The sequence below is a fragment of the Ursus americanus genome, chromosome 14, assembly GCF_024610735.1.
Source record: "Ursus americanus isolate L20-20 chromosome 14, mUrsAme1.1.p, whole genome shotgun sequence".
In the NCBI taxonomy this organism is placed as follows: Eukaryota; Metazoa; Chordata; class Mammalia; order Carnivora; family Ursidae; genus Ursus; species Ursus americanus.
Genome location: NC_142140.1, coordinates 57222499 through 57234166, shown reverse-complemented (window position 1 = coordinate 57234166; position 11668 = coordinate 57222499). Strand labels below are relative to the sequence as shown.

The following is an 11668-nucleotide window of genomic DNA, read 5'->3' as shown; positions in this document are numbered from 1 at the left end:
GGGCTGGGGCCAGCCTGGATGGGGGAAGGAGGTGCCCCCAGGCTGGAAGGGAGGCCTGCCAGGCCCGAGTGCCTTCAGCACCTTGGAGAGCGTCCACGAGCAGCGCGCAGGGCACGCCTGGACCACGAGGTGTCTGGGGGTCCCAGGGGTGTCCATGGAAGGTCTGGGGACCTGCCTTCCTGGGGGGCTGCACAGCCTACCCTGCTCGTTTTCTGGATGGGGAGACTGAGGCATGGGAAGCGAAGGGACCTGGCTGGAACCCGGCTGTGTTTGCGCTCTCCTAATGTGTGGTGACTCCCCACCCGCTCTGAGCAGGTGCCAGGGGCTGCGAACCAGTCCAAAGGCCACGGCCTCTAGCCTCAGGGGGCTCACAGCCTAGTCGTGGAGGGCAAGTATTTAGAAACCACGCACACAGGCACCTCACCACACACTGAGGGCTCCAGGAACGCTGTGGGACTGCCCCTCCTCCTTCACCCCAGGCCTGGGTTGCAGGGAGGCCCACGCAGGCTCCACAGGAGCAAGGGGACCTTGTGGTCCTGCCCAACCAACCCCTCCTCCTCGGGACTAGGACCTGGCACAAGGTTATGAACGTCAAACACAGACTCAGATGCAAGAATGTCTGCTTTTATTGCATTGAAGACTTCTCTGGAAGTCTGGAGGCAGCCAGGTGGACACACCTCTTCCTCCCTCTAGCCCCAAAGGCAGTGCAAACCCAGATGGTCTGTGCCACCACAAGGTCTGGCCCCTGAACGGTGGCTCTGCCCCCCCATACCTTCTGGAGGGACTGTGAAGGCGATTTTGGGGAGGCAGGGGATGGGGAGTGTGAGGGCCCAGGGCAGAGAGAGTTAACTCCTGTTGCTGGGAACTAGGGAGGGCCTGGCCACACCTCCCCAGAACATCCTGAGTCAGGGGCCAGCGGAGGAGCCGGTGCCTGGGGTGTCAGATCCAAGGTCAGCGTCCAGGGTGAAAATGTTCCTCCCCAGGCCCGCACCAGAGGCCCCCAGAGCTAGAGAGAGAGGCAGTGGAGGGTGAGCCTGCCCTTGGGCCTGGAGCCCAGCAATCAGCACCCTGAGGTCGCTCCCCCCCCATGGGCAGGTACGAGTAACAAAGTGAGACCAGTAAGAAAAGATGAATCCATGGTTTCTACAAAAAGCCCCACCCGCCCCAGGGCCCCTGGTCAGCTGGGGGCCACCTCGGCCTTCACCCTTTTGGGGGGCCTGTGCGGTGCAGGACTGTCCAGCCGCTCCCTCTTGGGGCTGGCGGGCCCGGAGCCGTTGTGCTGGGTGCAGGGCTCCGAGAAGGGCTCCGGCTTGGGGCTGGCGGGTGCTGGGCCATTGAGCTGGGTGGGGGCCTCCTCCTTGGGCTCCAGCTTGGGCGCGGGCGGGCGGGGCAGGGGGGGCAGCGCCCTCTCCAGCACGTGGGGGCCATCCCAGGCGGGAATCTCCAGGCCCAGGTGCTTCATGAGCCTGGTCATGACCTCGTCCACATAGCCATGGATTCGCAGGTCGGCGTGGCGGTCCTGCGGGGCAAAGACAGGTCAGACCGAGGCGGAGGTCAGGAGGGGAGGGAGGCTGGGGCAGGGAGTATGTCAGGGTGGGCTCAGAACCTACATGCTTCGTGGGCTGAAGGTTGACAATGACCAGTCGGCCTCCTCGGCGCTTGGTGGCAAGCGGCAGGTTCCCGCTCGGCCGGATTTGCAGGGAGGTGCCCAGTGTGATGGACAGGTCTGCGTTTCTGCGTCGGGAAGGCAGAGTCAGACAGAGCGCCTTCTCGCCCTGCACAAGGGTCTCTGCAGCCGTCCTCCTGCCCCACGAGGTCGGGGAGGCCTCCAACCCCCCCAGCTCAAGACCCATTGCCTCATGACCCACCCTGTGCTCATGACCCACCCTGTGCTCCTGCAGCACGCCCAGCCCGGGAGGTCAGCTCACCGACCACCTCTGCTCTCCAGGGCCGCCCAGCTTCGAGCTGCCCCGAGTGCTGCCCCTGCTGCTTTCCTTCTGCCATCTCTCCCCCACCCCCGCCCCCACTGGCAAAAGCAGGGCTGTTGATGTGGGCAGGACCTTCGAGGCTTTGGGACTCGGGTTCTAACCCGGCTCAGTCACTTGCTGGCTGGTAGCACTGGACAGGAGTCCACGTGCTGAAGCCTCAGTTTCCCTGCCTGTCACACACGCACGCTGCAGGGTGTGTGAGTAGCTGCTGTTATTAAGAGGACAATGAGGCCCACAGCAGGGGCAGGCACCTCTTTCAGGAAGCCCTCCTGACGGCCCCGGGGCCAGAGCTGGTTGTGCTTCTGCCTGTGTCCCCACCTGCCCAATCCAGGCTCATCTGAGCATCAGACCTGCTGGCCTCATCAGCGAGAGTGAGGTCCCGGTCAGGCAGGGCGTCTTCCCAGTCCAGGATGGTATCTCTCAGCTCCCCCCTGCAGTGGAGGGGTGGGGGGATCAGCACGGGGCCGCGCACCCTCCCCTGGAGCCCGGGTGCGGCGAGACGTCACTCACCTGCAGGCCCGCAGCCCCCTTGCCTTGGCCACAGTGCAGAGCCGGCCCGTGGCCTTGAGGCCCATGCTGCCCACGACGGTGTCCCGGACATACTGCCTGTGTTGGGGGAGGAAGGGGGGGGGCCGTGGGGCCGGGTCAGCCCACCCCCTGCTCCCCTGCAGCCTGAGCTGGGTGGCTCTTGCTCTTCTGGGGGAGCTGTTCTCCCAGGGAAGTGGGGGCCACACAGCCAGAATCTAAGCATCAGGGAACATCCCACAAACCCAGAGCAGGGGCTACGGGGGCTTCCACTAGACAGCCAGCCGGCTGCACCCCAACACCAGGGGCATGGAAACAGAGAAGGCTGGAAAGTGTTCCAGACAAAGGGGACTAGAGAGACCCGATGACGACATGCAGAGCGCGAGCCCAGGCTGGCTCTCGGACCAGGACACAAACGGGACGCACAGAAGCACCGGAAGCCGGGTGAGGGCCGGGGTGGTCTACATGGTCTTCCGCGTCCCGGCCTGTACCACGGACGCGCTGCGGCCGAGGACAAGAGCTCCTGGGAGACACACGTCCCTTGGGCCTGGGGGGTGGACACTGACACCTCAACAGCACGGCAACGACTAGCAAGATAGGAACGACTGTGAAAACCACACTGGGATCGGCGAACTACGGCCCCGTGGATCCAATCTGGCCCTCAGCCTCCTGTCTTTGTGAATAAAGTTTTATTGGCACACGGCCACGCCCATGCCTTCCTGTGTCGTCCACGGCGGCTCTCACGCCGCCACAGCAGAGCCCGTCGTCCTGACCAGACTGTCTGGGCCACAAAGCTGAAAATGTTCTACCATCTGGCCCTTTCCAGAAAAAGCTTGCTGAGCCCTGGTCTAGGTGAAGTTTGGGTTCATCATATGATTCTTATCAGTTTTCTGCAGATTTGAAATTTTTCAAAATAAGTTTGGGGACAATTTTTTTTGACGTGGGGCCCCACCTGGGCGGCTGCCCAGACAGCAGGAGGAGACCCATGTGGACAGCCCCAGCCCCGGGAAGGGCTCTGGCTCAGCCTTCCCAGAGTGGGCAGACACACCTGTGTCACACTCCGTTGTGTGTCCCCCCAAAAGGTATGTTGGGGTCCCAACCCCCAATACTTTAGAGTGTGACCACATTTGGAAATAGGATCATTGCAGACGTAATGAGTTAAGATGAGATCACCCTGGAGGAGGCTGGCCCTCATCTCATAGGACTGGTGTCCTTACAAGCCAGGCAGAGGGAGGTGTGAGGAAGCCCCAAGGACTGTGAGAAGCTTCCAGAAGACATGAAGAGGCAGGAAGGAACCTCCCCTGCAGGGTTCGGTGGGAGTCCAGCCCTGCCCACAACTGATGTCGGACTTCTAGCTTCCAGACTGAGATGACACATTTCCGTTTTAAGCCGTTCAGCTCGTGGTCGTCTGTTACAGGGGTGCAGGAGAGGAACACGCCTCCCCAGGAGGAACACGTGCCCCCGGCCCCACCCAGCCTGGGTCTCTGGCCACGTCAGAGGAGACTCACAAGGCCCTAACGCAAAGCCCTACCTGGGAGGTGACAGAAAACAGGGCTGGCCCCTGGGCTGCCCACACTTTGCGCCCTGCCCCCACCCTCCCGTGGCACTCACGTCTTACACTTGACACACTCCTCTACGAACATGTTTCCGTGGAGCTCCGCCAGCTTGTCCCTGTGGGAAGAGAAGGGAGACGCTTCGCCACGGTACAGGGTTCTGGTTCCTGAGGCCACGCTGAGCACTGAGCTCACCTCCTCCAGGAAGCCTTCCCTAAGCCCTCAACCAGACGATCAACGGACTCCCTCCTTCTGGTGCCTCTGGCTGCTGACAGCACCACCCACGTGTTGTACAACCTTACCCAGACGGCCCAACCTCTCTGGGCCTGAGCGACCATTAACCCTTCCAGTTAACCCCAGCTTTGTACACGGACAGCCCATTCCGCTCACAAAATCCATCCACAATCATGTTGGAACCTCCGAATGTCACCAGGTCGGAAGGACAGGAATCCCGGCGCCCAGTTTGCAAAGGAAGAACGTGAAGCGATGGGTGGCCCGGAGGCGCGAGCTTTGGAGGCAAGGACGTGGGGTCAACTCCCTGCTCTGTTGGTTCCCAGCTGTGTGACGTTGAGCAGGTCCCTTAACCCCTCTGTGCCTCAGGCCCCATCTGAGAAATGGGACAAAAGTGCCTAACTTTTGAGATATTTGGGGGAGTAATGATCAGGCCTGGAAGGCTCTTCCCCTGGCTCCCTCTGTCACCTCCCTCAGTTCCCACTCCAATGTCACAGCCTCCCTGGCCTGGTACAGGCCGCCTCTCCCGCCCTACCTTCCCCTTTCGTTCCCTGGCAGTGATCACTGCCTGACTTAGAATGCAATTTGCTAATTTATCTTCTGTTTCCTTGCCACTACAGCCTAAGTCGCAGGAGGGCGAGCTTCTGCCCGGTGCACCCAGCATCCTGCGTCTAGAACAGGGTGTGGCACGCAGGGGGCACCGGGTTAATAGCTGTCGGGTGTGGTCCATTTTGCTCCCGTCTGCACGCAGTGGGTGCTGGGGGGGATCAGTGCTTCCTCCTCCAAAATGGGACTCAGGCCCATTTCAAAAGAGGAGGGGACAGTGGCCTCATGCCGCTTTATAAGCAGAGAAAAGTCCTTTTCCCTCAACCCTCGCCTGCGAAGCGTTGGCTACTCCTGTCGACATCTGACCCGGCTCTCATCCGTCAACCCAAGGGTAAGACCCGGTCAGTCTCTCGGCCCTAGTACAGTGCTCACACTCACGCTAAAAGTCAGAAAGAGGAGTATTAAAACCCAACTACAAAGTCTAAACCGTAAGCGCCCTTCTTCCGGGGCCAATTTCCTCCCGGCCTCCCCCTGCCCCGAGGAAGATTTTGGAGTGGCCTGCGGTGCTGGTGGCTGAGGGCCACACTCCAGGCCGACGGAGGTCCAGAGCAGAGCGGTCAGGGCTGGAAGCACCCCTAGGACCAGGAAAGGGGACCCCGGTTCTCGAGGTGTGCCCAGGAGGCAGTGACAGTGGATGACAGCTCCAGCCCGCAGAGCCCTACGGGGCGCCAAGTGCTTCTCCCTGCAGCCTCACTAAATCGCCGCATGGGCCTCATGGCGGAGGGGCTGGCACAGAAGTTCATCCTACAGATGAGGACACCGAAGCCCAGGGAGAGCGCTGGCCTGCCTGCGCTGAGCGGGGCCGGAAGCTGGCGTTACCTGGGGAAACCGGAGCGCACGTGCAACCCGTCCACGTTCTGGCTGACCAGGAAGCGGAGGAGGCCCACGCGCTCCAGCTGCACCAGCGCCATGTGGGTCTGCGTGGGCCGCGCGCTCTCGAAGGTGGTGTCGAATTTGGGGGCCAGGCCCCGCTCTTCCATCGTCCAGACGCCATGGGGGCCCCTGAAGGCAGCAGGTGGGGAGAGACACGGAGAGTTTAGCATTCAAGGAGACAGGGGTACAGAAAAGGAGACAGAGCGTTAGACACAGAGAGAGACAGAGAATCAGGGAGACGAGAGAGAGAGAGAAAGAGAGCGAGCGAGACAAAGAGAGGGGAGAGACAAAGGGGTGGGTAAGGGGAGAGGAGGAAGAATGTAGTGCATGAGGGCAAAAAATTATTCATTCTAATCAACATTTCCTGCTGCTGCACTGAGCCTAGCCCTGTGCTGGGTGATGCGGGGGTCCTAGTGGACCCGGGCCCTGCCCTCGAGCAGTCCTCCACCTTGTGGAGGGAGGACATGAGTGGCCACAGACCCTCCACAGCAGCCTGTGGAGCTGAAGGAGCCCAGTGGAGGTGGTGGGGTCTATGCATGGGGAATGCAGGAAGGCTTCCTGGAGGAGGTTGAGCTGTCTCTTCAACTGCGCGAGGAAAGGGCAGAGCAGTTCAGGCAGAAGGGGTAAGCAGAGGTCTAGGGGACTGACAATAGCCTGTGAGGCTGGGGAAATGAAGTGGTCTGGGGGCTCCAGTAGGAGCAGCGGGAGCTGAGGTGGGAGAGACATCCTAAGGCGAGGTCAGGAAGGGCTTTGATTTCCAGCCCAAAGTACCTGGAACTCTCCTGTGTGGCAGTGGGGAGCCATGGCAGATTATGGAGGAGGGGTGGGAGGCAGTCACGCCTTAGAAGTCTAACATTCCTCCCAGAACCAGGAATCTGCTCTCCTGATGCAAGTCTGGGCTAAGGGCCCATGAGGCCTAGGGAGGGAGCGTAAATGCGACAGGCCTGTCTTAGGGGGCAGGGTTGCAAACTCAATGCCTACAGGGACCACTGGGGGGGGGGTGTGTGCCAGTTTGAGACCCCGATGCTTCAGCAAGGAGACTCCTGTCTAACACAGGATGCCCCAAGCAGGGAGAAGTTTAGACACTGTTGGGTCACACACCCTTGTGAATAGGTGAGAGGCTTAGGTCTGGATGGTAAAGCCACTTGCTTGACACCAAGTCTGATAGAAAAATATTTGCAAGTGAGTGTGGAGCTAATTGCCCCTGATATCAATCTTCCCAGGGTGTAAGGTAATACAACCGCAATATTTAGGCATGCATGGTGAGCCCAGGCAAAAGACTACATTTCCCAGGATCCCTTGCAGCTGGGTATGGTCAGGTGACTATGCTCTAGCCAATGGGGTGTGAGTGGAATGTGGAGTCTGACTTGAAGGGACCGGTCTGCAAGGGCGGGCTCTTTCCAGGGCCCAACACCCTCAAGGGGAAGGCGGCAGGATGGGTTCTGATGCCCAAGCCTCTGTGAGCTGACAGGGAAGCTGCTGGCCCTCCATGCCCACAGACCTGAAGTCAGGGATGCCCGAGGCAGTGCTGATGCCAGCACCCGTGTGGAACACCACGTTGGAGGACTGCCAGACCAGCTGCGCCAGCTCCCACACCTTCCTCTCCAACTCCTCAGGGGGGTCGAAGATCTGTCAGGGGACAGAGCAGAAGGGAGAGGTCGAAATGTGTTCCAAGTGGCAAAGCCATTAGCCACAGATTGGGACGCTCCTGCCTTGCCCAGGGGGGAGCACCAATGGGAAAAGGCAGCTTATCCTCATGTCCCTCCTCTGCCCACAGCCTTCTGGGGCTCCCAGATCCCTCGGGGTAAAAGCCTAAGCCCTCCCAGTGGCCCCAAGGCCCTCATGACCTACCCTAGCCTCCTCCCTCTCTCACCCTCGCCCACTCTGCTGCAGTCACACATGCCTCTTCACTATTCCTCCAGCACACCAGACCTGGTCCTGCCTCAGGACCTTTGCACAGGCTGTACCCTCTGCCTAGAATGCTCCCACATGGCTCCTCCCTCACCTCCTTTAGGGCTTGGCTCAAAAGTCATCTCCTTTGCACACCCATGTTCACGGCAGCATCATTTACAATCTCTAAAATGTGGAATCAACCCAAGGGTCCATCAATGGATGAAGGATAAACACAATGTGGTCCATCCCCACGCTGGAACACGATCCAACCTTAGAAAGGAAGGGACTCTGACACCTGCCACGATGTGGAGGGACCCTGAGGGCACTGTGCTCAGCGAGAGGAGACAGGCCCAGAAGGACACATCCTGCAGGACCCCACTCCCAGGAGGTCCCCAGAGGAGTCCCGTCCGCACAGACAGAGAGGAGCTGGTGGGAGCCAGGGCTGGGGCAGGGGTCCGTGCTTCCCGGGGACAGAGTTTCCATGTGGGGAGATAGAAAGTTCTGGAGACGGAGGGTGAGGGTGGTAGCACAACAGCGTGAATGTATTCTATGCCACTGAAGTGTATACTTGAAATGGTTAATGTGGTACATTTTACGTTGCGTATTTTGCCACGATAAAAAAAACAAAAGTGATCTCAGTGATGTCTCCTGAGCCCTGGTTTCAATGCAGCCCCAGCTCTCCTCACCACTTCCCAATTCACTCTTCTCCCTGAAGCTTACCATCATCGGACTTCTTAAATTTACTTGCTCCTTGTCTGTCTCCCTGCTAGAATGAGGGGGTTTTGTATGTCTTGTTCCGCACTGTGGTCCCAGAGCTGAGAAAATGCCTGGTGCACAGTAGGTGCTCAATAAATGTTTGCGGAATCAAGCGACTAACAGGCTGGAAGAGAAGAGACGGACTAGGGGAGGGATTCTGAGGGCTCATATTAAATGCCTCCCTCAGAACACACAGACCAGCCTTTAGGGGATGGGGGCAATTTTACAGAAGGGCGAGGGGACCCAGAGGGAAGTGACTCACCCCAAGTCCTGCAGTGGCAGAAGGGGTGTTTCCAACACATATCTAAGCCCATCCAACTTAAAACCCTTCTCCATCACCCTCAGGATAAAGTGTCAGCTCCCCAGCCGGGCACGTGCGGCCCCTGCGGTTCCGCTCTGGAAACCTCTCTGGCCTAATTTGTGCTCCGAGTGTGTTTATTTCCACCTCCTCGCCTTCGCCCCTGCGGAGCCTTGCGTCCCCGCAATTGCGTTCCCTCGCTTCCCCCATCAAAACTTCAGGACTTCCCGCGACGCGGGTGCCTCTCTCGGTCCAGCCCCGCCAACCCGGGGCTGGGGGCGTCCGGGTCCCAGGGAGCACAGGGGGCGTCACTTCCCGCCCCCTCCTCCCTGGGAAGTCCCTCCCATTGTCTAGCCTCAGTGCCTCCCGATATTCCCACAATGCCCCGCTGCTGTCCGGCCCCGCCCAGCACGCGGCGATGGGGGCGGCCTTCGGGACGCCGGGCCGAGCTCACCTCGGGGAGGCCACACTTGCCCTTGTCCGCGTACGGCGACAGTCCCGCCGCGTAATTCACCGACATCCTCACCGCCCCAACGGGAACAATAAAGTTTCTCTTGTTGAGGCCGCTTCCGCCGGAAACGGGGCGGGACGGGAGGGGGAGGAGGAGTCGCGTTCCACCCAGCCCGCCCGGCCTCTGCCTCTAAGGCGCATGCGCCGTGTCTGACGCCTCAGGCGCCATCTCAACTGCTGGCAAAGAGAAGCCCCCTTCCTTCGAGATGTTGGTGGGTGGCGAGAAACAGGGGCAGCCGCCTACGGGACAGTTCTCCAATCACCTCTAAAATGAGGGGCACAAGCAACCGGCGCCCCCTTTCTTCTTCTTGCAAATGAGTAAATTGAGGTCCCCGCATCCCTAACGAGGACAGAGGACTCGTGCTTCCAGTCGGGGCTCTTTCCACTGCACATTTCAGAAGTTTATAAAGTCACCAATGCAGGGCACTCGTGCAAGTGTGCGGGGAGGGGGGCAATGTGGGGCCTCACCAGGTAGGGTCTTGGACGCAGCTCCGAATTACCCAAACGTCATCCAGGCGGGTGGTAAGCTGCACTCGGCAGGACAGGTGCACTGCTAAGAGAGTGCTCAAGGGCACTGGGGCTGGTGGCCTTGAGGATGCATTTAACAGAGGTGTTGAGCACCAGGCGTGCCCGGGAGACGCTGGAGAACAAAGGCGGCACCTTGTGGCGAGAGGTGGACACAGACTGGTGACTGGGAGATGGTGACTTAGTGTGATTAAGGTGCCATGAGGGCATGGGGCCATAGGGAGCTCGGACGACGAGGCACCTGACCCAGCCTGGGTGCATCCGGGAAGGCTTCCTGGAGGAGGGGGTGTTGCAGCAAAGATCCGAAGAGTGAGTAGCAATGAGATGGGGAGAGTGAGCCGGTTGGGAGCGACATGGGGTACAGAGGGGTGTTCCTGGTGGAGAAGCAGCAAGTGTAAAGGCCGGGAAGAGAAGCAGAGGGTGGTGGAGGAGTGCTGGTGTCTTCCCGCCAGACCTCGTTGGCCAGCAGGCAGCCCCGCAGCCAGCCTGTCTCCTCCCTCTGCCCATCCCTGGCCCCCTGGGCAGCTGCCCTCTCAGAGCTGATCGGGTGTCTGAGCTGAGCGCTTGGAGCTGCCCAGCTGGGAGCAGGTAACTGGAGTCGGCAGTGGGCGAGGAGGCCTGGTGCTAGAGTCACTGGAGCTGCAGGAGGTAGGAGAGGAGGAAGTGAGGGAAGCCTGGGAAGGAGGCGCCCCTTAGGGCCTCAGCCCCTTGCCTCTGAGTCCTGGTGCGCGGGAGCAAGGAGAGGCCCGTGTATGGTATATGTCCCCGCTATGCTGAGGAGCTCCCCAAGCGCCCCCCCCCACACACGCATTCACACTCATGCATGCACTTCCCGCTTCCCAGCCTTTGCGTTGTCCAGGGTACATACCCTCTTTAACTGCTGCTGCCCCTCTCAGCAACCTGCCTGGCCATCAGGCCCTCCTTTATATATCATAACCTCTTCCAGGAAGCTACTCCCGTCCCCCAAGCCCATGGATCCCCTCCTGCCCAGGCAACCTGTGGACTCCTCTTGGGTGTCTTCTTACACCCTGTCTGGGTGTGATTGAGACAGAGGTGGTAGAAAAAGGGTAGGGTGAGTGCTGAGTGAATGGGTACGTTGATGGGTGGAGGGGTGGGTGGATGAATGGGTAGTCAGTAGATAGATGGGTGGGGAGATGGAAGGGTGAATTAGACGAATGCACGGTAGGGTGGGTGTTGGGTGTACAGGTGGGTGTTGGGTGTACAGGGTGGGCGGATGGATGGTGGGTAGACGGTGAATGAAGTATGATTGAAGGGTCATGAAGGACCATGAGAAGGTGCGTTGGTGGCCGGTAGCCAGGGGATGGCTGCGTACGTGCTTGGGTAGGAGGACGGATGCCCAGGTGGATGGATGGGTGAGCAGACAGGTGGAAGGATAGTTTCGAGAATTCACAGGCAGGTTGGACAGGTGATGGACATGACTTCGTAGAAATCCGACTCGAAATAGGAAGGAATCCCTGGCCGCACACCCCGGGATGTGTCTGCCTGTCCTCCATGCCTGTGCATGCAAAGAACATGTCACAGGCCCAGGTGGACGGACAGGTGCACGTATGTGTACACAGCCGTCCCCCAGACCTCTGCTCACCTGGGGTGGCTTGCCTCCATGCAAGCCTGCTGTAAGGGGACTTGGCTGCAGATAATCCCTGATTATCCAAGAAACGTGCCTTTGTGCTAAGGTGTCTCAGCTCTGGGCCTGGCCCCCAGGAGCCCCTCACTGTTCAGGAAGACAGTACTTGCCCAGACACTTGCAGCCTGCAAAGCCAGGGCTGGGGCAGAGGAAGGGACCCAGCTAGGGCCAGGGAATCCCAGCTTGACAAGTTAAGAGTTCAGCCTGTGGACAACAGGCAAAGCTCATCAGAACACGGGATTTTGGAACTGGGCTGTGAAGAGTA

General features: G+C 59.8%; 1 protein-coding gene across 1 annotated transcript; it reads right to left on the bottom strand.

Moving 5' to 3' along the window:
• Nucleotides 1-608: 608 nt before the first annotated feature.
• SIRT6 (sirtuin 6) lies at nucleotides 609-9280 on the bottom strand. The gene is made up of 8 exons (XM_045804364.2): nucleotides 9178-9280; nucleotides 7278-7405; nucleotides 5723-5905; nucleotides 4125-4184; nucleotides 2499-2594; nucleotides 2339-2419; nucleotides 1611-1734; nucleotides 609-1519 (listed from the first exon to the last, which is right to left on the bottom strand). The coding sequence occupies exons 1-8, from the start codon at nucleotides 9241-9243 to the stop codon at nucleotides 1178-1180; spliced, it is 1080 nt and encodes a 359-aa protein (XP_045660320.1). The 5' UTR covers nucleotides 9244-9280; the 3' UTR covers nucleotides 609-1177.
• Nucleotides 9281-11668: the final 2388 nt, after the last annotated feature.

Bases quoted from the DNA above. Each gene is read 5' to 3' on its own strand.
- SIRT6 (XM_045804364.2), bottom strand. From the start codon at position 9,243: ATGTCGGTGAATTACGCGGCGGGACTGTCGCCGTACGCGGACAAGGGC. The intron at 2,595-4,124 runs GTGAGTGCCACG...CCCCCAACACAG, and splicing joins GAGTGTGTCAAGTGTAAGAC to GCAGTATGTCCGGGACACCG. The intron at 2,420-2,498 runs GTGAGTGACGTC...CCTCCACTGCAG, and splicing joins AGGGGGCTGCGGGCCTGCAG to GGGGGAGCTGAGAGATACCA.